This window comes from Plecotus auritus (assembly GCF_963455305.1).
Source record: "Plecotus auritus genome assembly, chromosome: 6".
In the NCBI taxonomy this organism is placed as follows: domain Eukaryota; kingdom Metazoa; phylum Chordata; class Mammalia; order Chiroptera; family Vespertilionidae; genus Plecotus; species Plecotus auritus.
The window spans coordinates 36,937,800-36,964,178 of NC_137773.1; the positions used below are offsets into that span (position 1 = coordinate 36,937,800).

The window sequence follows — 26,379 nt, forward strand, 5'->3', positions numbered from 1 at the left end:
TCTTGTTTTCAAGTTCATTGATTTCTGTTCTAATTCTTTTTTTTAATATATTTCTTGATTTCAGAGAGGAAGAGAAAGGAGAGATAGATAGAAACATCAATGATGAGAGAGAATCATTGATTGGCTGCCTCCCGCACACCCCCTACTGGGGATCGAGCCAGCAACCCGGGCATGTGCCCTTGGCCAGAATCGAACCTGGGACCCTACAGTCCGCAGGCCAACGCTCTATCCCCTGAGCCAAACCAGCTAGGGCTGTTCTAATTCTTATTATTTATTTTTTTGTTTATGTTGCATTTAATTTGCTCTTTTTTCTAGTTTCCTAAGATGGAAACTTACTAGTAGACGATTGACTTTAGATCTGTTTTGTTTTCTAATATATATTCAATGCTATAAATTTTCGTCTAATGCTACTTTTGCCAAATCCCATAAATTTTGACAAGTTGTTTTCATTTTCAGTTAGTTCAAAATATTGTTTAATTTATCTAAATATTTTTTTCTTTGACCTATGTTGTTCAGAAGTGTTTTGTTTAATCTAAACATATTTTTAGATTTTCTGCTATCTTTGTTATTGATTCCTAGTTTAATTCCATTGTTGTATGAGAGCAGACAAAGTATAATTTCTATTCGTCTGTGTTAAGGTTTGTTTTAGGGCCCCAAATGGTGAATTTTCCGTGTGAGCTTGAGAAGAATGTGCATTTTGCTGTTGAATGAAATAGCCTACAGTTGTCCATTTTACCCAGTTGATTGATAGTGCTGTTGAATTCAACTATTCCCTCACTGATTTTCTCCCTGTGGATGTATTCCTTTCTGAAAGAGGGTACTGAAGTCTTCAATTGTAATAATGGAATAATCTATTTCTCTTTGCAGTTCTATCAGTTTTTGCCTCATTCAAAACTGACACTGTGTCCTAGCCAGTTTGGCTCAGTGGATAGAGCAGAGCGTTGTCCTGTGGACCGAGGGGTTCCGGGTTCGATTCTGGTCAAGGGCACGTACTTTGGTTGCAGGCTCCTCCCCGTCCCGGGCCCTGGTCAGGGCTTGTGCAGGAAGCAACCAATTGATGTGTTTCTCTCACATCGATATTTCTCTCTGTCTTACCCTCTCTCTTCCACTCTTTCTAAAAATCAATGAAAAAATATCCTCAGGTAAGGATTAAAAACAAACAAACAAAAACTGACAGTTATTACAGGCAACCATGTTAAGCATCGTTATGTCTTTTTGGAAAACTGACTCTTGTTATATAAAGCCCCTTTTTATCCCTGATAACTTTCCTTTGTCTGAAGTATGCTGTCTGAATTTAATATATTATTAATAGTCACATAGTAATATTTCATATAGGGGAGAGCCTGGGTGGGGGTGCCTTAGCTCACTGAGAAGTCAGAGAAAAGGGGGCCTTGGAGACAAGTTCAGGGGGTTAGCCAGGGATGAGCCACTGCTGCCCATTGCTCCCTGGTTGCAAGTCTCCTGGGGACCCTTAGAGTTTAGGAGATGCACGCTTGTCGGGGAAGAAGAGGGGAAGGGAAAGGTACGTATGCTCCTGGGAGGGAGAGTGCACCTGACATTTTTTTTTTTTTTTGGCTGCATATGGGCCCTATATTCCTGTTGTTTGCATGTCTTATAATTTCTGGTTGATAACTGGACATAATATGATGTCAACTCAGAAAATCAGATTACTCCTCCCCAGGGTTTGTAATTGTTGTCATTGCTATTTATTTATTGACTTTCCTGGACTAATTAAGTAAAGCTGTTTTCTTTGTCTTGCGTGTTCATTGAAGTCTCTACTTAGTTAGTTTAGTAGTAAGTTAATGATTGGACAGAGATTTCTTTCAATGCCTTGAATTAATAAGTTTCCAAGCCTTTGTTGAAGGGCTCTGTGCGTGTGAATGAGCGAGGGAGGGAGGGAGGGAAGAAGAGAGAGAGAGATTGAGATTGAGATTGAGATTGAGATTGAGATTGAGATGGTTTGGTCATGCTTTCAATAGCAGGCAATTTATAACTGTGCTTTAGCCTTCACTTCTTGCCTAAGTATCAAGGTCAGCCAGAGGTCAAAGTTTAGAGCCTTCTCAGGTCTTTCCTGAGAATGCACAAAGCTCTGTCACACACATGAGCTTCTAGATTCCCAGGAATATGTTCAATGTGTCAAAGCCCTCATGGACATATCCTTTCCCACTTTGTCCTTTTAATTTTTTTCTTAGCGCCCGTGCCTCAGGCAGCTGCAAAGTTAACCAATTACCATTGATTGGCTACAGCAGGTAGGGCTGTTTGCAGCATGAGCTTGCCTCAGGTCAAATAGACCCTGAGGGTGGAGCATTTCAGTGAGCTGCCAGACAGGTCAAAGAGCGGCAGTTTCCTTGGGCTGAAGATTTTGGGGAGCTCTAAACCCATTCCGCTTCCTCCAGGCGCTGCTGATTTAACAGGTACTGTAGTTATGCTGGTTTTCAAAGCTGCCACAGAGACAGGGAGAGGGGAATGGGATTAGGGCAAGTTAAAATGCACTGGCTTTTCTTACTGAGACTCAGCTGTTTTCCTTGAAAAGCACTCTTTGGCTTGTTGCAAGCCTTTAGTTAATTCCTAAAGTTCTAAAAAGAGTTTATTTTGACTTTGTTCTCATTGCTTTTATGGAGAAGCATATTTTTGGCAGTCTTTACTCTTCCCTTCTTTAAGCTGAAACCCTTTACATGCTGAAACCATACATTTACACTGATACTTTGGATTCAATCCAACATCACTGGGCTCTTTTTATAGCCTCCCCCCTTTCCTGATATGCAAACATCTTTCTTCAACAGTGAGAAACTCAGCTCTAATTATCTACGATATACGTGTTTGTTTGATTTTGATATAAAGTGGTTTCAGAATTGCTAACCCTCACCTCTGTGAGAAACATTTATTTCATTTACTTTAAATCGATGACTGGCTGCTGTGTTGAGAACAAACTGTGAGGGGCAGGACGGAATCCTCAGAGCAGTTCGGTGCGTACTCAGACTGTTGAGGTTATGGTGGCTTGAGCCGGAGCAGTGGAGGTTCGGATGCTGAGGCATGGCCAGGTTCTGGATATATTTTGACGTTTGAACCCATAATATTAAACGGATGGATTGGATGCATGCTGTGAGATAAATAGAGTAAAGGGTGATGCCATGATTTAGCCTGAGCAATGGGAAGAAAGGAGTTGACATTAATTGAATGCCTATGTGAGGTTCTGAGGGAAAGACTGGTTTTGGTCATTGTAAGTTTCAAATGTCTATTACATATTCAAGTGCAACTAGATGTCCAGTAGGCGGCTTAATGAGTCAGGAGCTGAGAAGAGATCTGGACTAGAGACTTATTTGAGGGGTAGCATCCACATGATTATTCAAGTTGCCATCAGGGCCCTACTTCTATCCTAAAAAATTCCAGTTTGCTCCATCCCACTTACATCTTCTGCTATGCGTATCTCTCTCAAAAGGCGTTTTCTTTCTTACTTAAAACAACAAGGAAAACCTGTAAAAGGCAGCTCTGCTGGTGTACATGGTGAGCCAACAGCCAGCTCGCCCTGGAAGAGCCCTCCGCTGGTGCCTCTAGGCGTGGGTATACACATACATGCCCAGCTCTCTTGCCCCTCAGGTGGGATAATTCTGAAACATATATTCTGCCAAAGTTCCCAGTCTCCCTGTGGGATGAACCTTCAGTTGCCTGCTAGGGCTGCTGGTTTAAGAACACAGTCTTCATTGGCTGTCTTCACTATATAATTCCCAAGTCCCCTACTGTTTACTTCTGCCGGGATCATTGTTTTATTTTTTTAAAATATATTTTATTCGTTTTTAAAGAGAGGAAGGGAGAGGGATAGAGAGTTAGAAACATCAATGGGAGAGAAACATCGACCAGCTGCCTCCTGCACGCCCCTTACTTGGGATGTGTCCGCAACCAAGCCATTCGAACCCGGAATCGAACCCGGGACCTTTGAGTCCGCAGGCCGATGCTCTATCCATTGAGTCAAACCGGTTAGGGCTGGGATCATTGTTTTAGGTTCTGCTTCTGGGAGAACCCAAACGAAGATAGTAACTTTAAGGCTGAGACCGGATGAGATCAACAAACAAGGGAGTGCAGAGAAGGAGGCGGAGATTCAGACTGAGCACAGAGCACCACAACCTCAAAGGTGAGGGAGGTGGGGACCAGTGAAGGAAACAGCTTGTGCGGGAAGAGGGCTGGCGCTGTCAGGAGTTTGAGGACAGAAGAGGACAAGACCGTGGAAGGTCTATGCAAGACAGTGATGTACGGATGGGCCGTGGAACTTCAGGTGTGCCGGAGAGAAGGCACGAGGGAAGTGAAGAACTGAAAAAGCGGTAGAATCAACGGGCCAAACTCCTGGTGGGCTCAAAGAGTTGCTGGGGTTGGAGGCCCCAGGAGTGAGCTGGAAAGTATCAGGGCTTGGAGTGTGAGGTGCTTCCAGTTGAGCTTGTGGAGGGTCGCAGTTATTGTTAGTGGAAGGACTGGACTCGGAGCAAGTCCATGGAGTGTCTCTCACAGGAGGAAAAGAACAAGGAGCGGAGAGCCAGGGGTTTGTCTTCGGTCTTCATTTGGATCTGAATCACAATGACTATGAAATTAGGGTTGGACAATGACGGTGAACTGGATGATAAAACTGTCAGGGAGTAGGGGGAGTGACCAGGCTGGTGGCTAAAGATAACTGCAGTAAGAAAGAGTACATTGAAAATAGGCTTTTCTTGCACACCCAGTACTTACTGTGTGCCAGGCAATTCCAAGCAGTTTATGAAGTCATTTAATCCTCATAACAACTCTACAAGATAAGGAAACAGAAGCAAAAGAGGATAAATGACTTGCCCGAGGTCCCAGGACTAGTGAGTGGTGGTGCTAAGATTTGATCCCAAATAGTCTGGCTCATATTCTTTTTTTTTTTTTTTAAATATATTTTATTGATATTTTACAGAGAGGAAGGAAGAGAAACATCGATCAGCTGCCTCCTGCACACCTCCCACTGGGGATGTGCCCGCAACTAAGGTACATGCCCTTGACTGGAATCGAACCCGGGACCCTTCAGTCCGCAGGCCGACGCTCTATCCACTGAGCCAAACCGGTTTTGGCCTGGCTCATATTCTTAACCTCCATTCCGTAATGCCTGTTCATTCCAAGTGTGAAGGAGGAGGATTGTGGAGAAGCAGCAATGAAAAGCAAGAAGGGCACCCACCCCACCTCCATGCCCACGGATACAAGAGGAAGGGGGGGTGGGGGTAGAGGAGAGCAAGCGGCAGTCACTCTCAACAGGGCTGCAAGGGAAGCTGCATCCTCGGGGAAAACCAGACTCAAATTGGGAAGCCTGTTTGACTTTGTTTCGTTGCCTATGTGTCCTGTATTGCTGTTTTTGGTCATTCCTATTGCAATGGCTAGAGCTTTCAGAAACATGTTGCTAGAAGGTAACTGATTTTATTATTTAACTAGGGGCCCAGTACATGAATTCGTGCACCTAGAAAGGAACTGTGGGCCACGAGGCTGCAGTGGGCACAGGGGCGGGTCTTGGCCCATCCTTCACACCCCTGCCCGGCTCCTCCTGCTGCAGCCCTTGGTCCCCTGTCTGCTGGCAGCCCCACTCCTGCCACTCCCATGTGCTTACGGCGCCGGCCCCGCTCACACCTACTGATGGCACAGAGCGATTGGGGCCAGCACCATCAGCGGGTGCGAGCGGAGGCTGCTGGCCTGATAGCCCCTCAGGAGCAGAGGGAGGTGGAGAAGCCCTGAGGGGCGATCTGGGCCAGCAGCCACCGCTCGCACCCGCTGAAGGCACCGAGCAATTGGGGCCAGCGCTGGGTGCTGGGCGCTGGCAGCAGGTGTGAGCGGTGGCTCTGGTGCTGGGAGCGGGTGCAAGCGGGGCCAGTGCCGGCAGCAGGTGTGAGTGCCAGGCGGGACCACAGCACACAGGAGCAAAGAATTTTCAGTAACCACCAGAGGCTCACCCCAATGACAGTGACCGGCGCCCCACCTTGGTCTGGCGCCCCTATTCACCTGCTCCACCATCCTGCCATGGCCGACGCCTGCCATGTTCACGCACATCCCCTGGTGGTCAGTGCACGTCATAGTGACCAGTTCGGTTGTTCAGCTGTTCCGTCTATTTGCATATTAGAGTTTTATATAGATAGATGGGAATGTTTCATCATTGGCTCGAGTTTAATTTTGACTTGAAGACAACATTAAGAATATATTCTCTTATCCTTTGCTAAGCTAGGAGATAGTAAATGTTATCAAATAATGGCCAGTGTTAGGTGTCTGTCAGAAATTTTCCCCTTTGGCTTTATTGGTTGATGATTTAGGAACAGGTTTCTCATTTTCTGAAGTAGTCTTGCACTCTTGGGATAAAAACACCTTGGTTAATTATGTGTATTTATTTACTTAAATCTTTATTGTTGAAAGTTTTACATAGGTCCACCTTTTCCCCTTATTAACCTCTTCCAGCCCACTCCCGCCCCCCACACCCAGGCTCTTACCACCCCATTGTCTGTGTCCATGAGTTCTGCATATATGCATACAAGTTCCTTGGTTGATCTCTTCCCACCTCCAACCCCCTCCCCTGCCTTCCCTCTGAGGTTCAACAGTCTGTTCATGCTTCTATGTCTCTGGGTCTATTTTTGTTCATCAGTTTATTTGGTTCATTAGATTCTATATATGAGTGAGATCATGTGATACTTACCTTTCTCCAACTTGCTTATTTCACGTAACATAATGCTCTCCAGGTCCATCTATGCTGCTGCAAATGGTAAGATTTCTTTTTTATTGCTGTGTAGTATTCCATTGTGTAAATGTTACCACAGTTTTTCCATCCACTGATGGGCACTTAGGCTGTTTCCAAATCTTAGCTATTGTAAATTGTGCTGCTATGAACATAGGGGTGCATATATCCTTTCTGATTCATGTTTCTTGTATCCTTTGGATATATTCCTAGACGTGGGATTACTGGGTCAAATGGAAGTTCCGTTTTTAAATTTTTGAGGGAACTCCATACTGTTTTCCATAATGGCTGCACCAGTCTGCATTCCCACCAGCAGTGCATGAGGGTTCCCTTTTATCTACAACCTCGCCAACATTTGTCGCTTGTTGATTTATTGATGGTAGCCATTCTGACAGGTGTGAGGTGATATCTCATGTTGTTTTGATTTGCATCTCACGTATGATAAGTGACTTTGAGCATTTTTTCATGTCTCTTGGCTTTCTGTATGTCCACTTTGGTGAAGTGTCTATTTTCAGGGGGTAGGCAAACTTTTTGACTCGAAGGCCACAATGGGTTCTTAAACTGGACCGGAGGGCCGGAACAAAAGCATGGATGGAGTGTTTGTGTGAACTAATATAAATTCAAAGTAAAGGAGCGGAAGGGAGAGCAAGAGAACCCTTTGCTCTTTCGGCTCCGCGGGCCGGATAGAACAGCCGAACGGGATCTGGCCCGAGGGCCGTAGTTTGCCCACGGCTGATTTAGGTCCTTTGCCCATTTTGTGATTGGATTCTTTAACTTCCTTTTGTTAAGTTGTATGAGTTCCCTATATATTTTGGAGATTAACCCCTTACCGGATGTATCATTGGCAAATTATGTTCTCCCTGCAGTGGGTTATGTTTATTTTAATATGACTGGGACTGATTTGCTCTTAATTTATAAATTTCTGGATCTGTGCTCTGAGTGAGAATTGGTTTGTTTTTTCTCATGATACCTCTGTCAAGGTCATGCTAGTTTGGTAAATATGGGTAATTTCAGTTTTTCAAAGCTCATTAGGATGACTGAACAAGGTGGCTTGAGTGGTGGCTGTGCTACTTGGCCCTTTCATCCAGGCACTGGGTGAGGGTCTAGACCAGCCTTTTCCACCAGGGTTCTTCATGGAACCACAGAAAGGAATTTGAGTAATTTTTTCCAATTCTCTCAAGGATAGTACATAACTAGTATCCTTTTATATACATAGAAATTGATTACATACAGTGGATATGTGTTAGTTTCCTATTGCTGCTATAACGAATTGTAAGAAATTACCACAAACACAGCAGCTTAAAACAATACAAGTTTATTCTCTTATAGTTCTGGAGGTCAGGAATCCAAAATCAGTTTTACTGGGCTAAAAGTCAAGGTGCCAGCAGGGCTGGTTCCTTTCAGAGGCTTGGTGGGGGTGGGGATGGGGAGGGAATTGGGATCCTTCAGTCTGTGGGCGGAGCTCTAGCCACCGAGCCACACCCGCTGGGCTCTGCCTCCTTATAAGGATACTAGTGACTACATTTCACCAGAGTAATCCCATCTCAAGATCCTTAGCTTTAATCATATCTGCAAAGCCCCTTTGGCTACATAATATTCACAGGTTCCGTGGATTAAGACCTTGGTATCTTCAGAGGCCATTATTCAACCTACTATAGGTATGTAGGACCTTGGAGCTCTTTATTTCCTCCATTTTTAAAAATTTGTTGTGATTACATTAATAAAATTATATAGGTTTCAAGTCTACAATTCTGTAACACATCATCTGCATATTGTATTTTGTGTTTACCACCCAAAGTCCAATCTCCTTTTGTCACCATTTATCCCCCCTTTAAGGACCTTCGAGCTCAATTCTCTTCTAGACTTGGGTTGAGAAAGGCTGTCTAGACCATATCCTCATTGTCTGCAGATGACACAGAACCATGCCACATGACTGACAGCTCTGAAGGATCAAACTCCACAGTCTTAACTCTGTGGTTGGCAAACTGCAGCTTGTGAGCCACATGCGGCTCTTTGGCCCCTTGAGTGTGGCTCTTCCACAAAATACCATGGCCTGGGTGAGTCTATTTTGAAGAAGTGGCGTTAGAAGAAGTTTAAGTTTAAAAAATTAGGCTCAAAAGAAATTTCAATCATTGTACTGTTGATATTTGGCTCTGTGGACTAATGAGTTTGCCGACCACTGGTCTAACTCAAAAGTATGTGGCTTGGTAGCACTCTGTATGCGATGTTTGTGAGAGGCTTCAAGATGTCAGTTGGCAATTCCAAGGAAAAGTGTGATTTGGCTTTTATTAGAAATGACATCCGTAGTGAAATGAGGGGCCTGCTCCTCCAGAGGTGGTGGGACCCCACTGGAGCAGGTCCTGACTTTATGCGCGAGCCTTGCTTGCTCCGCCCTGTAATGCACACCTGGAGAGCAGCCGGTTGATGGTGAGGCTGAGGATACACAGGGAGAGTTAAAGACTTGTGATGGCAGGTGAGGCCCCAAGTGAAGGGGCCTTGCTCTTTGTCAGAGTTTTCTAAGGGTGGATGTGCACAGTGGGGAACTCCCTCTCTAGAGAGCCCTGCGGCTGGATGTGTGGGGAGGGAAGATGGTGGACAGTGACTACAAGATTACTTACGGTTCCGTGAAACCCTGAAGCCCCATTCAACTTTGTAAAATTTTAGCTGGGGAAACTGAGGCCCAGAGGAAGGTCACTTGGCTGGATTTATAGAGTGAGTGGAGCCATACATTAAAATCTCATCATTTATGGTCATCGTCAGATGTTAATAGTCACTGATAACTCAGTTTTTAAAAAGACTTTTTAAAAATTGATTTTTAGACACCTACCTGGTGTGGTTGAGTGGTAGTAGACTCTTCAGCACCTGCAATGAAGAGTCACGGGTTGGATTCCTAGTCAAGAGCATGTACCTGGGTTGCAGGTTCAATCTCCAGCGTCATTTAGGGCGAACGCAGAGGCAACCAATCAGTGTCTCTCTCACATCAATGTTTCTCTCTCCCCCTCCCTCCCACTCTCTCTAAAAATCAATGGAAAAAATATCCTTGGATGAGGATAAACAAAAAAGTTATTTTTAGAGAGAGAAGAAAATAGGGGAGAAACATCAACGTGAGAACAAGACATCTATCAGCTGCCTCCTGTATGCCCCCCACTGGGAGCCCAAAACCCAGGCATATGCCCCAACTGGGAATCAAATGGGAAATCCTTCAGTACACAGGATGATGTCCAACTTACGAACTGGTAAGAATAGGTGATCTAGTTTCTTCCAGAACACAAAGTTCTTACCATAGCAGCTGGAAATGCTCTAAAGTTTTCTTTAATATCTATGCTGCTTAACTTTAGAAATCTGACTTACTCCTTTGCCTTGGGTTTTCTTGACCTCTGACTAGTTTTCTCTGGAAGAAAATACTTTTTCTTTTTGAAAAGACTACAGGCAAGCGGAATACACTGGCCAGAGTGACAACTCAGCTTTTAAAAACGGTATCTCAGCAAATAAATTTAGTGATAACATTTAACACAGATTATTTTAAAATGCAAAGACCGTAAATCTTGAAGGCAGTGAGGACCTACTTCTCAACGGTGCTGTGAGAAGGGAAAGGTAGTAGGAGACCAGGCCAGGGAATCCCACACTGATACTGGGAAGGGAAGAAGGGAAGCCGAGTCTATCTGCTGAGACCTGCAGGCCTGTCAGGCTGCCTGGAGGGGGATGAAGTTCAGGAATCGGTCCACATTTCATGTGAAACAACTTTAATCATTTTAGAACTTCTCAGACATTCAAAATCCTAGACACAGAGCTCCTTTTAAAGAATGTATTTGCTTACTGACTCAGCTGATACCAGAAATAAGCAGTTGCCTAAGGACCTGTGTTTCTAAGGCAGCTAAATCTCGAGCCTTCTCAGTGAACATAAGCTTCCAGGGAGCTAATATTGCACTTCACAATCTCTGAGCACTGGTCGATGTTCTTCTTAATCCTGTAGAATTTCTCCACATACTCAGATCGCCCCAAGAGCTCCACAAAATCTTCATCATGAGTGATTATCAGAAGCTGAAAGTTACGTTGCTGTGAGCGACTCTTTATTATCCTGAAACAATAGATTTAGAACATTTTGTTACTAAAGAGCATATATAACATATATAACCCTTTCTTTCCTTTATTTGAAAAAGCTACTGAGAACCTTGTTTGACATATGACCGTGAGTGGCAGGGCCTCTGCCAGCCCGCAGGAAGTGGGAGTGGGGTGGGGTGGACCCCGGCCTCTGTCAGGTAGGAGCCTATCTCCTCTCCAGGCAGTGGGGATGCATGTGTTGACTCTTCATGTAGGTCTGGCTTACGAACTGGTAAGAATATGTGATCTAGTTTCTTCCAGAACACGAAGTTCTTACCATAGCAGCTGGAAATGCTCTGAAGTTTTCCTTCATATCTATGCTGCTTAACTTTAGAGTCTTGACTTACTCCTTTGCCTTGGGTTTTCTTGACCTCTGACTAGTTTTCTCTGGAAGAAAATACTTTTTCTTTTTGAAAAGACAAGACTACAGGCAAGGGGAATAACGTGTGCAAGCCCTGCTGCCTTCTCAGGAGCTGTGTCTACTCAGAATTCTGCCACCCCCAGTCACTAGATGCATCATGAGCATGACACACGGCCTGAGTGGGTGGACTGAGACGCCGTGCCTGTTATCTATAAGCTGAGGTTACAAGGCTGAGACCTGAAAGACCTTTTCCTCTAATCAACCACTTGTATATCCCTTGCCCGGAGCTGGATGTACTTAGGTTCAAAAGCACTAGCCCTTACATGCTGGTCACACAGGTCTCCTGGGAGGTGGCTCTGTGGTTGCTCAATTCTCTCTCTGGCCCAAACCTGGCTATCAGATAGGAAACATGTCTGCCAGGGGTCTCCCACAGGTGACTGTGCTGCAAGGTGTGTGCAATTTTCCTTTCTGGATTCCACTTAACCACCAATATACTTTTGAATAAGAGCTGTCATTCCTCATTGAGTCTGACGCATGTGGAAAGCTGGGGAGATAGTCCAAAACCACCGTGACCACCTAGAATGTTTTACAAGTCATGGTAACGCCTGTATAGAACGTGTGGGCCCCTCTGGTGGGTTTACAGGAAAGCCAAACCAAACCAGAAAACTCACCAGTTTCCCTATGAACACACTCGGGGAGGTGCAGGGTGTGTCTGCTGCTGGTGGTCACCATCTAGTTCATTTTTAAAAATCTGATAAATTACTATCAAAAGGTAAAGCCAACCAGCTTCCCCAAGGAAGACACATCTAGAGAGGGGTTTCACCATGGAACTCTCTTAATCTTACTTTAAATTTGAGAAACTTACTCAACCAGCGAATGTGCAAGAGATTCAATGTTTTCTCGGTCAAGATTCGTTGTTGGCTCATCCAAGGCAAGGATGCCGCAGTTCAAGCAGAAGGTTTCAGCCAGGGCCAGGCGGATAATGAGGGAGGCTAACACCTGGAAAAAGCACCAAAGCTGAGCTTTCGCACAGACCATTTCTCATCCATGGGAAAGTGTGCAGACCTGGCTGGGTCTCTTCAGACGGGAAAGGTCACAGGGCCGCTGACCTTAGGTATATCACTGCTCTTCTGCTTGGGAGAGCCTGGCACTGTGACCGACTTTATGCCCTTCCAGAAAGTGAACCATCACGTGCACGATCTCAGCTTATCATGTGCAATGAAATAAAATGCTAAAAGCCGTGCTGACCCCCACTCCCAATCACATCAGCTATAACAAAACTTGAAATCACAGACGTGAATCAGAAATTCACTGCCATTTAGCATTAACTAATAATTTTAATAATTGGTATAAGATTAACAACCTAAAAATTCACAACCTATTTTATTTCCTGATAATGAGATCTACCAGGAAACCTGGATACATTACATTTCCCAGAGCCTCAGAGGCCTTTTATCCCTTCCTTAAATCTCTCTGTTCTGTGTTCTAAAAGAGGCACCTAACCTACATCATGCTCTCACCCACACAAATATGTTCGTGCATTTTGAGACAGAAAGAATGAATTCTTGGGTCAAAGTACCAGGAGTACAGAAATACAGCATTATTTAAGCCTACCTGTAGGAAATCCAAACAACCTAAAGTAAACTGAGGCACTTCCATGGTTAATAGAAACCTAATATAAACCCCTTAGGCCCAGCTGAAACCATCTGAGGGCACAAGGCACACCAATTTAAGAGTGAAAGACGCTTCTAGGAAGTCTAAGCCACCTTTGTGTGAGCTGTAAGTCCCCCTCCCCTTGAATGTGTAAGTGAAGGAGAGTCAGTGAGTTCGTGATTCTAGAGCAGTTGACAGTCTCTCTTTGATGGAGCGCTTGACCCTTTGGACAGACACTTCTTCCTCTGTGTCTGAACCCACTGCTGCCACCTCCCCACCACTACTCGGAGTGGAGTCTAATGGAGGTCCTGGCCCACCTCTACCAAACCATTTCTCTGTCTTCTCCCCCAATCACTACAAATTAATTTTTCTAATTTACAGTAGTTACAGGAAATCTACTTTTATTCAGAAATTATTTTTGAAAGTATTTTTAACCCAAAGAGACATGTTTCAAACTATATTTTCCCATTCATAATTACCACTAAAAATCGCCAGAGCAAGTAGGGGATACTGATTATAGATCACATATTTGTCATTTTTTGCAGACTACGATTACGATAATCTGCAGATGCCTTAAACTAGTATAGCTGTCTGGGCTGACAACAAAATACATACATGCATGGAGTGTCTTAGGTCAAAATTTAAAACTATTTATAAAAATAACTTGGGTAATATGAGCATCTATTTCTAGAATTTTAATAATTTGTTAAAACCAAGGGTAAAGAGATGCTATCAATATAATCTTTTGCTTCTAATCTGAAAGGAGGAATCTGTGGCATCTTGGGTACCAACCTGTGCACAGGGAATACCCAGTCTTGTTCCCCAAGGATGCAGGCCCCACTTTCCTCACTCTAACATCTTTCCTCTAATTTGCTCTGTGCTCCATACCCAACCTAGGCTGTCCTCCCAGAGCCTAACGTAGCACCAGGTGCCCTGTCCAGCAGCTGAGAGTGTGTGTGTGTGTGTGTGTGTGGCGGGGGGGGTGGTGGTCTGCAGGCCCCAAGGCTAGGCTGGGTGGTGTTGGGGTACTTGGACCTATAAGGGGGCTGCTTTATCAATGAGAGGCTCATCTATTATAATGCCTCATCTGGCTCAACCTAGGATCTAGTTTGCTAATACTGCCTGTCCTTGACTCTAAAACACACCTCTCCCTTGCAATCAATGACACAGTAACCTTATTCTCATAAGGAATGCTGTAAAACAATGAATGGTCTTCAGCTCCTTGTTTTATATTTAGCCTATCCTGTGAGAATGTTCAGGCCCTCCTCCTAAAAGCCTAATTTATGTAATGCTGCAGGAAATGCCGGTTAGAAGTGGGGGGGTGTAGTGAGGGCAGCGGATCCTGACCCTGAGCGTGGCAGCCAGGAGCGTGGCAGCCAGGAGCGCGGTAGGAGCTTCCCACCATCCCCGGGTGGCCTTGGGGGCTTCCCCCGCACTGACATTTGTTTCTCTCTGTCGAGTCCCTGGGTGAAGGTGTCCCCTAGGTTCTAAAGTACCTGCCTTTTGTCCAGCACTGCACCGTCCTCGCATATCCAAGGCCGTGTCACCCTTTAGCATCACCACACGGTAGTTGTAATTCCGCCGTTTATCAGAAGCTGATACGTTTTCATCGGCATCAGACCGAATTTCTATATATTCAATATCTGACACAGAAGGAAGAAGATTTCAGAAGAACCTACACTCTAGCCTTTTGTCATTTGCCAACATGATCAAATAAGCCCAGGAGCAACGTGTGAGGCTGACATCACAGGGGAAACCTGGTTCGTCTGGAACCTTTCCTCTGGCTGAGAGGGTTCCCGCGGATTCCTGGCGGGAAGCAACCCAGAGACCCCAACCCTGGTCTCAGCGCCGCCTTTCTTAGTTCTACTCTACTAAGAGTTTCCTCCTGACGGTTTCTTCTTATCGCATTTCGGCTTATCCCTATCGACACTCAACAGAATTTATTATGTCATCAGCTAAATATAATGTGCATCGTAGCCAAATATGTAAGGCCTACAGGCTCTGGAATAGAAACCTCTGCATTTCTTCTTGCTACAAGATGTTGTCAAGATAAGAATTCTTAGAACACATCAAAGAGATTTTCAGCAAGGGCCCAGGAGGGGATGCAGCACGATGAGAAGCCGTGGGGTGGGAGCTGGGACAGGGCTTTGGAAGGAGCATGGCGATACACCACGCGGTACCTTGTCCACGATAGGTGCTTCGCCAGAGGTCACGGATGATTTTATTGATTTCTTCCATTTTCATACTGTGGAATTTCATTATTGCTCTAGAAAAAAAGCCAGTGATACTTTTAATAGAATAATATGGTAACATATTACATGTAACAGCAATATATTAAAATGTGAAGTATATAATGTGTATAATAATAATGTAAGTAACATCCTAACAATATCACGAAGTAACTTCCCTGATATTTCAGTGATAAAAGTAGGACATAGTAAGAGCTAGAAAAAATAACCAGGACCAAGACCTTGCTGCTTGGCTAATAATGAGAACTGCCGTCATGTTTCCAGAGCTCCAGGGTCCCTGCCCTCTCCTTTTTTACTCTTTATGATATGACAAACACTCCCTTAAAGACACACATAAACACTGTGAACACTTCAGAAAACAGTTTTTAGTAGACTTTTCCTTAGGCTTATTGGAAGGACTGTTTCCACTGATGGCCACCAGTTACAGGAAGACCTGCTGAATGGAAGGGAGTAAAGAGGGGAGGGAGGTGTACAGGGTCCCTTACTCTATGGGGAAATAGGCAAATCTCTGCAAATGCTGTCATTTTCCTCTTTAATTACTAATAAGGTTTACCAAGAGTCAGTCTCTTAGGCTGCTTTTATTCCTCAGATCTGTGAGCTTTTTATCTATTAGAAGCTTTGGTACAGAAAGGGCGATTTAGGGGCTTAAACTGAGCTGAACCTCAAAACTTTTATTTTCCCTTCCTAGTCAAAGATTCATAAATCCTAACATATGTGCACCCCTTCCCGTCCCCTTGCAACACTCTTAAAAAACTAGTAGTTTCTGAACACTAAAAAGAATAAATGTTTGTAAAAACAAAAGTAGCCTTCAAAAGCTAATGCAGTTCTTACTATTGTCACCTTTCACCAAAAAGCCCTGGGGTTCTGTGGAGGCTTATGAACCAACAAGCGCTGCCCCAGTGACACACAGGCAGACATCAGTGCCACCGCCACACAGAGGATGTGAGGTGCCTCACTTCCATTTGCAAGGTTCTTATCTGATACACACAAAAAAAGAAACTGAACGTAATGCTTCTGCCTCTTCATAATCACTTCATGATCTTCTGGTTCACTAGCCAAAGAGAAAGAAATGACTCAACATAAATACATTTTAGGTATCAGATGAAGGATTTTAAAGTAATTGACTGGAAAAAACCATATTCTGCTTGATGAGGAGAATGCAAGTCTCCATATTTTACTTTATACATCTGTCTCAGGCTAACATTTTATACTCCTTTAAAAGGACGGAGACAGCACTGGTCAGTGTGGCTAAGTGGTTAGAGTATTGGCCCATGCACCAAAGGGTCTCGGGTTTGATTCCTGGTCAAGGGCACGTACCTGGGTTGCAGATTTGATCCCTGGCCCCAACCGTGGGTGTGTGCAGGAAGCAACCAATTGATGTGTCTCTCACATCGATGTTTCTCTCTCTCTCCCTGCCCTACCCCCCTTCTCCCTTCCACTCTCTAAAAATCAATGGAAAAAAAATATCCTTGGGTGAGGATTAATAAAAAAATAAAGAATGAAGACAAAATGTCTAAATATTTGCTATAAAATACACACACACACACACACACACACACCCTCAGAGAATGTTCTTGGGACCAATAATGTAATCCATAGTTTTTTGTTTTTTAATTAATCTTCACCTGAGGATATGTTTGTTTGTTTTTAATTGATTTTAGAGAGAGAGGACGGGAGAGGGAGAGAAACATCGAAGTGAGAGACATAGATCAGCTGCCTCACGAATGCACCCCAACTGGGGATTGAACCCGCAACCTAGATATGTGCCCTGACCTGGAATCAAACCCACAACCTATGTGGTGTACGGGACAATGCCCAACCTGCTGAACCACCTGGCCCAGGTTGTAAGCCATAGTTTTTTCAAATGACTTTTAAAAAAAGTCATCTTTCCATTCAAGTTAAAAATCTTACATAAATAAACATTCCCAAAGTAGAGAACAAGCTCCAGCTGAGGCAGGGGGTCCAAGGTGCAAACACACCTCTGCTGTGTCTCCCTGTACAACCGCGCTGGTGCATCTGGCCCGTGGGTAGTGTGCTGAGCGAGCACTGTGAGAAAGACCCCGATTCACCAAGGGCTGTGTCAGACACAGCGGATGCTACTTGGCTGTATCCCTTCTGTCTAGTCTTGAGTTTAACCTCACTTGAGGGAATAACAATAATAATAGTGGTAACTTATGGAAGGCACTAATATGCTTAATCATATTATTTCATTTAATCCTTATAATACTGGGAGAGTTAGGTTTGGTTATACCCATTTTCCCATTAAGATGATGATGTCAGTAACTTCATCAGAATCAGAGAAAAGTGGATAGACTATTAACAGCCCTTGAATATGATAATTAAAATTTTAAAATGGCAGTCAAAATGCCATCTTTAAAGCCACCAAGCTCAGATAGTTTTATGACTAAATATTCTCCATTCTTCAAGGTACATTGGTACACTTAAAACTCTCAAGTATATGAAATATTACATAGCAAAAAGAAATATAAGTAGAGCCTGGCCTGTGTGGCTCAGTGGTTGAGTGTCGACCCACGAACTAGGAGGTCATAGTTCAATTCCTGGTCAGGGCACATGCCCAGGTTGTGGGCTGGATCCCCAGTAGGGGGTGTGCAGGAGGCAGCTGATCAATGTTTCTCTCTCATCAATGATGTTTCTATCTCTCTCTCCCTTCCTCTCTGAAATCAATAAAAATATTTTTTAAAAAGAAATATAGAGAAAAAAAAGTATAACCTATATAAGATCATTTAGTAGTGAGGTATTAAAAAGAATATATCAAAACCAAGTAGTATTTATCCCAAGAACAGTACAACAGGAAAAAAAAATTGACTCATTGTATTAATGGATTATAAGAGAAAAAAAATCATCTCAATAGATGTCCAAAAAGTACTTGTTATAACACTGAGTTCTGATAAAAATCTTCAGTGAAAAATAGAAAATTTTCTTAATTTGACAAAATGATTCGATCAGATATCCACAGCAGCATTCAATTAATGTTGAAATATACGGAAGTGTTACTGCTAAAGATTGTAACAAGAGAAAGATGCCTCTTATTATGGCTACCCTAAAATAATATCCTAACAATTCAGGAAGACAATGAAGTAGAGGAAGCAGCAGCCCAAAGCATGTCATTGTTTCTGCAAGTGATATAATTGTGCACTCAGAAAATCTAAGAAATCAACTGTAAAGCTATTAAGACTAACACAGTGGTCAGAAATAAAATAAACATACAGAAATAGTTGTATTATCTAGTAGCAAAATCCAATAGAAAACAATAGAAAAAAAGGATCCTAATCACAGTGGCAATTAAAACTATGAAATAAATACCTAGGGAAAAAATCTAACAAAAAGGTACAGGCTCTAAATGGAAAGCTATAAAACTTTACAATAGGAACTGATTAAATAGAAGAGACTAGTTATAGATTCCAAAATGAGAGATCCAATACTGCAAAGATGTCTACTCTCCTCAGTAATCCATAAAGCAAATGCAATCCAAACACAACTCCCAACAAGATTAAAAACATTTAAAAAATTAAATCCATAAGGTGACTCTAAAGTTCTTATTTCCAAAGAATAATGCAAAAGAATAAATCACAATAGGACAGAAAAAGAAATGAAATAAAACCAAATACTTGCAGAACTTTAGTTTTATAAATGACATTTTAAATCAATAGGAGAGCTTTCAGTAGTGTTGGAGAAAGGAAAAACTTTAACTTATATCACTACCCTTTAACAAACCTCAAATATAATCCAAATTAATTAAAGGATTAAAATTTAAATACAACTAACAGAAGAAAACATTTTTATAATTTTAAGATTGGGGAGGTCCATCTAATCCAGAAGCCATAAAGAAAGACTAAAGATTTGCCTACCTAAAAATTAAAAGTCACAAGCAATACTGTAAAGTTAAAGGACAATGACAAACTAGGAATAACTTAACTTGCAATGTATGTGAAAAGGATTAATATCTAGAATATATATTTAAAAAGTGGTACAAATCATTGAGAAAAAGACAACCTAATAGAAAAACTGGTAAAAAGATATGAATAGGTAATTCTTGGAGAAGAAATACAAATAGCCAACATATGTAAAAAGTGTTTAACCTCACTAGTAAATAGGGAAATGTAAATTAAAGTGAGCAATTTTTTGTGTGTGTAACAGACTGGCAAAAATTAGAAAGGGTAATAATATGAAGATATAGAGAAATGGGTACGTTCATACACTATTGATGAATACAAATTTTGTAAATGTGTTTGGAAGGCAATTTGGCAATAACAACTTAAAAATGTAGATACCCTCTGACCCATTAACTCTGTTTCTAAGAAGTTATCTTCCTAGTGTATCTGCACAAGTGTGCAAAGACATACACTGTAGCACTATCTGTAGTAGCAGTCATTTAAAAACTTCCTAATATGTCCATTTGTGGTTAAATAAAGTAGGCAACAACCATTTTATAGAATATTATGCAGCCATTAAAAATGAGGTACTTACATATATGAACATAAAAGATTTTCATTACATGTTAAGTGAAAGAAAAAGCCAACAGAAAAATACCTACAGTGTGATACTATTCACATAGAAACAAAAAAGATCTATTTGTGTATACATACTTACCAAAGCACTGTGAGGGAAATAAAAACATGTCACTGATGTACTAATACTTAAGTGCTGGATAAATGTTAGATATTGTCATGGAAATAAACCTAAGTCCAACGTGAACCATGTTCTGTGATTTGGATAGTAATGGAGTGAGTACCGGGAAGCATAAATATCTATAATATAAGGCTGAATGGGTTAACTCGTGTAAGTTGTACAAAATATTATGGAGTACAAGGAAGGAAAAATTACATCTGCTTGGGAAGGGCTTCATCAAGATAATGTTCCAAGGAAGAGAAATAGCATGGGAAAATCTGAGGTGTCCTAAGGGAAGAAAATGTTCAGTTTGCTTAGATCACAGTGAATATTGAGAGATGAAATGGGAAAGGCCAGGTGTGGAAGTCTGTCCTAAAATTAGCAGGGAATAGAAACAACTACCTTTAGGAAAATTAACCTGGTGAAAGTATATAAGGGGGTAGGAGGGACAAAGAAGTGGGGAAAACTACAATAATATAGGTAAAAGCAAGGAGGGTCTGACCTAAGAGGGAGCTATGTAAGAAAAGCGGCTCTGACACAGGACTGGGCAGAAACCCTCTGAGGGTAGACTGCTGATCAACAAAAACAGGCCCAGAGATGAACTCCATACACCTTTAAGCACCTGGACTTTGTAATTAACATTTAAGATTGACCTTGAAGGCCCAGGACCTTTAGTAAACAATCATTCTGCTGAGGCAAAGATATGAATTTCAGGGGCTGGAAACTGTTGTGGGTAAGTGGTCATCTAGTTAGCTGCATCAGCCCCACCATGTGTCTGGTGTGCACGTCACTTGGTTAAATGCATATACTAACTCACATGAAGTGGTACATTTTGTGAAAACTGGTTCCCACAAGAGAATGGAAAGGTCTAAGAGCTAAGAATGTAGTGGTCTATAAATTATATGGTCCTATATTTAATCTGAAAGATTTCCTTTCAATCTTCAGTAACAATCTATGTCATATTATGAGGACAAATGATAGCTTTAGGGTAGTGATAATTTTGGTGATAAATGAAAGTCTTAGGATATGATCCTCACAAATGACAAGGGCCTACCAATTTCCTGTTTGAAAGAAGGCATGGAACAGCATGAGGCCAGAAAAACAAAAAGACATGCGCTAGTGAAACAATTCTGTATGATACCATAATGGTAGCTACATATCCTATCTAATAAAAGAGTAATATGCAAATTGACCATCACTCCAAGACACAAGATGGCCACCCCCATGTGGTCAAAGATGGCTGCCCCCATGTGGACACAAGATGGCCACCACAAGATGGCCTGCAGGGGAGGGCAGTTGGGGGTGACAGGGCAGTCAGGGGCGGCAGGGGGCGGGGGGGGAACAGGACTGCAGGGGAGGGCAGGGGAGCGAAGCTGTGGAGAAGCAAGCGGGGCGGCGGCGAAGGGAGGGAAGCAAGCGGGGCAGCAGAGACAGCCGCAGGAAGCCCTCTTCTTGCAGGAATCTTCCTGCAACGGGCCTCTAGTCATTATATATTTGTCCAAACCCATAGGATGTTATTACAAGAGTGAACCCTAATGTAAACAATGGACTTATGACATGTCAGTGTAGGTTCAACTGTTTCACTCTAGTGATGGCTGCTGATGGTGGGAGAGGCTATGGTTATTAGGTTGGGGGAAGTATATGGGAAATCTCCGTATTTTCTGCTCAATTTTGCGGTGAACCTAAAACTGCTCTAAATAAAGTCTATTTAAAAAAAAGAGAGAGAGAAATAGAAAGAGATATGGGCCAATGTAACTTGTGCAGCTGTTTCTATCCATGTCCCTCTTCCTTCTTTACGCAGCATCTCCTGTAAACGTTCGGCTGACTACACTGTCCTTTAGTTCCTCTTTGCACCAGGGCTTCTGCCCCGGCAATGAGATGATTTTCCTTTTTGTTCTAAGCTGTCCAGCTGCCTCCCACACTTAATGAAAGGCTCTGTAAGCTTCTAAATTATCTTTTTCCTAAGTATACATACTTCTAGTTTGATGTCACAAGTGAAGCATATTAGGCCACCCCAGGACCATAGTTCAGGGTTTTTGTTGCTGTTCTGAGGCCACATTTTAATCAGAACTTAACCATTAGCAAAGAACTGAATGTCTGATGTGGAGTAATTAGAGAGCACGTATCTAAGGGGTTGGAAAAATATCATCTAAATAGTCCAAAACCTTCCTGCTAGGAAAAGACCTTTAGGTTCTGCTTCTTTCATTATTTAAACCATCTCCAGGTACAAAGGAAGGTTAGCTACCATTTTGCAAAATTTGAACTAATGCACATAAAATGGCAAATCTTGAACTGGATTTCCCCATTGTCTCAAGCTATTTTATTGAGTATTGATTAATAGGGCCAAATACAAACATGCCTTACTAATAAAAAAAATAATGAGTTCAGAAGTATGAAAAACTAAGTTAATGAAAATAAAATTGGAAAGAAGTAGAAAAGATTGTATTTAACAAAGGACATTTTCTAACAATATTATCTTTATCCTTGTATTTAAAATTGTACCAAACTTTGAGATATATAGTTTGTTAAGAAATTGGCTATGACCATTGTTATTCATGATTACAATGGATACTCTTCCCTGCTGCCCTGGTACTTACCACCATGAGAACTTCCTGTCTCCTAACATTTAGGCCAGTGGAAGCCCTCACATATAGAGGAAATGGTATCATGAGAACCATGTTCCAAACTAATAATGATTTTCATTACCGAGCCAAACTCAAAATCCCTAATTTGCCAAACTTAAGTTGTGCATTTAAAAGAAAAAAGACCACTTTTTCTAGATAAAACCCTTAAGACTATTACATTCTTAAAACTACTGAATTAATTTCCTTTAGCCAGACTCTCAAAACACACACACACACACCACAAAACAAAACAGCTTTTAAAATTCAAACAATGGGAGAAACCAAGATGGCGGCATAGGTAAACACCTAAACTGCTGCCTCGCACAACAATTTCAAAACTACAACTAAAAGACAGAACGGACACCATCCAGAACCGCAGGAAAGCTGACTGAGTGAAAATTCTACAACTAGAAGGATAGAGAAAAGCTCACAGAGAATTGGAGAAGGGAGTGAGAGGCTACTGACGGCACTGAACTCCAGTTCTGACTGAAGTGAGCCCCAGTTCTGACTGCAGTGAACCCCAGTTCCAGGTGAGCCCCTGGGGACCCACGCTCTTGTGGGGGGAGTCTGGACTCTCGGGCGGAGAATCGGGAGCCGGGAAAGCAGAGGACTGAAGGCACACACGTGCTCACAAGGGCAAGGCTGACGGGAAGCCAAGACTGAGACTCCACCCCATCCAAGCTGAGCACAGAGGCTATTGCAATTTGGCAAGCCTAATCCTATAAGGCTGTCTCCAGCACTGAACTTCTCCCAGCGTAGACACAGCTGATCCTTACAGCCAACTGGCCTGGAGGTCAATTCTTCCCAGTGATACCAACAACAATAAAGACTTAATTACAACAAGGCTGTACACACAGTCCACAAAGGTGTGCACCAAGAGTGTCCACCTCAGGTTAACTGGGGAGGCAGACCCACTGGGCCAAATTGGAAACCTAGCACACAAATCTACCAACTCAGGGAAGCAGTGAAAATGCGGCGTCTAAGAATCAGATCACAAACAAAAGAAATGGAGGAAAACAAATGACTGGATATAGAATTCAAAACCACGGTTATAAGGCTTTTTAAGAATATCCTAGAAAAGGCCGATAAATATAACGAGACCCTCGAAGAGATGAAAAAGGACCAACTAGAAATAAAACATACACTGACTGAAATAAAAAATATTATACAGAGACCCAAAAACAGACAAGAGGAACACAAAAATCAAGTCAAAGAATTGAATTACAAAGAAGCAAAAAACACTCAACCGAAAAAGCAAAAAGCAAAAAAAAAAATCCAAAAAGTTGAAGATAATGTAAGAAGACTCTGGGACAACTTCAAGCATACCAACATCAGAATTATGGGGGTGCCAGAAGAAGAGAGAGAGCAAGATACTGAAAACCTATTTGAAGAAATAATGACCGAAAACTTCCCCCACCTGGTGAAAGAAATAGACTTACAAGTCCAGGAAGCCCACAGAACCCCAAACAAAAGGAATCCAAAGAGGACTACACCAAGACACATCATAATTAAAATGCCAAGAGCAAAAGACAAAGAGAGAATATTAAAAGCAGCAAGAGAAAAACAGATAGTTACCTACAAGGGAGCACCCATACGACTGTCAGCTGACTTTTCAACAGAAACTATGCAGGCCAGACGGGAGTGGCAAGAAATTTTCAATGTGATGAATAGCAAGAACCTACAACCAAGATTACTCTACCCAGCAAAGCTATCATTCAGAATTGAAGGGCAGATAAAGAGTTTCACAGACAAGAAAAAGCTAAAGGAGTTCATCACCACCAAACCAGGATTATATGAAATGCTGAAAGGTATTCTTAAAGAAGAGGAAGAAGAAAAAAGGAAAGATAAAAATTATGAACAACAAATACATATCTATCAACAAGTGAACCTAAAAATCAAGTGAATTAAAAACCTGAGGAACAGAATAATCTGGTGAATATAATAGAATCAGGGGCATAGAAAGGGAGTGGACTGCTAATTCTCAGGGGGAAAGGGGTATGGGGGGGTTCATAAAGAGACTGGACAAAAATCATACACCTATGGATGAGGACAGTGGGGGGTAGGTAAGGGCAGAAGGTGGGGTGGGAAATGGGTGGAGGGGAGCTATGGGGGAAAAAAGGAGAAATAATTGTAATCTGAATAAAGATTTATTAAAAAAAATAAATAAATAAATAAATAAAATTCAAGCAATGGTTCAACCATTATCACAAGATAAACATTTGGTTAAAAAAACACACTGCAGTGAGTGTGAAAAGTCTCTGGCTATCTTTTGGTTTTGGCTTGATGCTAGAGGGACTCAGTGCTGTAAAACTGCTGCTACATGGTGAAGACAAGAATAGTGGTTGAGCCCTAACCAGTTTGGCTAAGTGGATAGAGCGTCAGCCTGCGGACTGAAGGGTCCCAGGTTTGATTCCGGTCAAGGGCATGTACCTTGGTTGTGGGCACATCCCCGGTGGGGGGTGTGCAGGAGGCAGCTGATTGATGCTTCTCTCATATCGATGTTTCTAACTCTCTATCCCTCTCCCTTCCTCTCTGTAAAAATCAATAAAGTATATTTAAAAAAACAAACAAAAAAAACCCAACAAGAATAGTGGTTGAAAAATGAGCCCTGGCTAAGCCATCCATGCATTCAAAGAGCCAGACTCTCAACAGATACACAGAGAGTTGGTTACCTTGGATACAAAACTGTAAAAGTTACATGTTTCCACGGAATCTCAGCAGAAGTGTGGCTTAATATGCAAGCTTCCACGTTTGGGGAAGAATGACAGTGTAAGATTGGTATAAGGTAGAACAATGTACTCTGACATATTCTAAAATCATTTAATTGATATGTTCTTTAAGGGTCAAGGAGCAATACATTCTAAATGATGTTTTTCCTCTTCTCAGCCAGTGCAAGTGTCTCTGACCATTGGCAATGCTTATAACCAGTGATGTTTCTAGATGATTACTAATAACAGATGGTAATCAGCTTTTCTTGAAAATGCATTGCTAATTTCCTGTGTTACCTTAAATAGACAGCTAAATGCAACAACTACACTGACTGCATGCTTCATTCTAAGAGGTGAAACAATGAGGGAAATTTTGGACCTTCTATGTGAGAAGGCAAATTTAAGGCTCAGAGTATAAACCTTAAGAAGGCCACTGTTTGCAAGCACAAGCCTACAAAGACTCAATTTTGGGAAAATCTGTACCAGTTCTTTTCTTCTCACTTAGTAGAATCCATCTGATTACCAGATAAAGACCTCAGTAAATAGCTTGGATTTGATCCTTCAGTAAGCCCAAATTGCTAGAAAGCCCCTACACCTCCCTACCCCCAGAAGCCCCTGATTGGCCACACCAAACCCTCTCACCCCCATCGGTTGGTTATGTGATGTCTCTGTGATTGAGGCATTTTTTTCTCTACTGAAATGTCCTTCCTTATTAAAGGCCCAGGTCAAACATAGACTATGGGGCACCTACAATGGTCTCCCCTGTTGGACTGTTTGCAGGAGGGACAGATTATGATATCTCATCTTCCCTGATGAGAAGACAGAAGAGGGATTTGGGAATGAGCATGTGCATTACCGAGGACATTCCTCTTCTTGTGGCCACCACTGGCTCTCTGCGTCTGCAGGAACAGCTGGAGGCCTCTAGCTGTAGTGTTCTATTTAATTAATACACATGAAACCAGGTCTGCAGTCAGTGTACTAAGTACAGGAGCTACCTAGTAGCAGAATATGTGCAAGTAAAATTTAAAACCAAACCTATCTACCTAACTAGACCCTTCAAGCTATCACCCCATTGTTTTACTCCCCTTCACAGAAGAACTTTTTGTAGGAAGTATCTATATTCGCTGTCTCCATTTCTTACCACCCATCCTTTCCTCATCCAACTTCAAGGCTTTACTTCCAACCAAGCCACTAAGATTGCACTTCAAAATCATTAACAACCTCCATTTTGTCAAATTCAAGGGTTGGGTTGCCTTTTTTTTTTTAATCTTTATTCAGATTATTACAATTGTTTCTCCTCTTTCCCCCCATAGCTCCCCTCCACCCGGTTCCCACCCCATCT

General features: G+C 42.3%; 1 protein-coding gene across 1 annotated transcript in view; it reads right to left on the minus strand.

Annotated features, from left to right (window-relative positions):
• Positions 1-10,438: 10,438 nt before the first annotated feature.
• Positions 10,439-26,379, minus strand: part of RAD50 (RAD50 double strand break repair protein) — an 80,293-nt gene continuing 64,352 nt past the window's right edge. The window contains exons 22-25 of the mRNA XM_080672877.1: positions 15,008-15,093; positions 14,328-14,470; positions 12,040-12,173; positions 10,439-10,790 (exon numbers count right to left, since the gene is read on the minus strand). Of these exons, the coding sequence (XP_080529003.1) occupies positions 10,604-10,790; positions 12,040-12,173; positions 14,328-14,470; positions 15,008-15,093 (550 nt within the window). The 3' untranslated portion in view covers positions 10,439-10,603. The remainder of the gene's footprint in view (positions 10,791-12,039; positions 12,174-14,327; positions 14,471-15,007; positions 15,094-26,379) is intronic.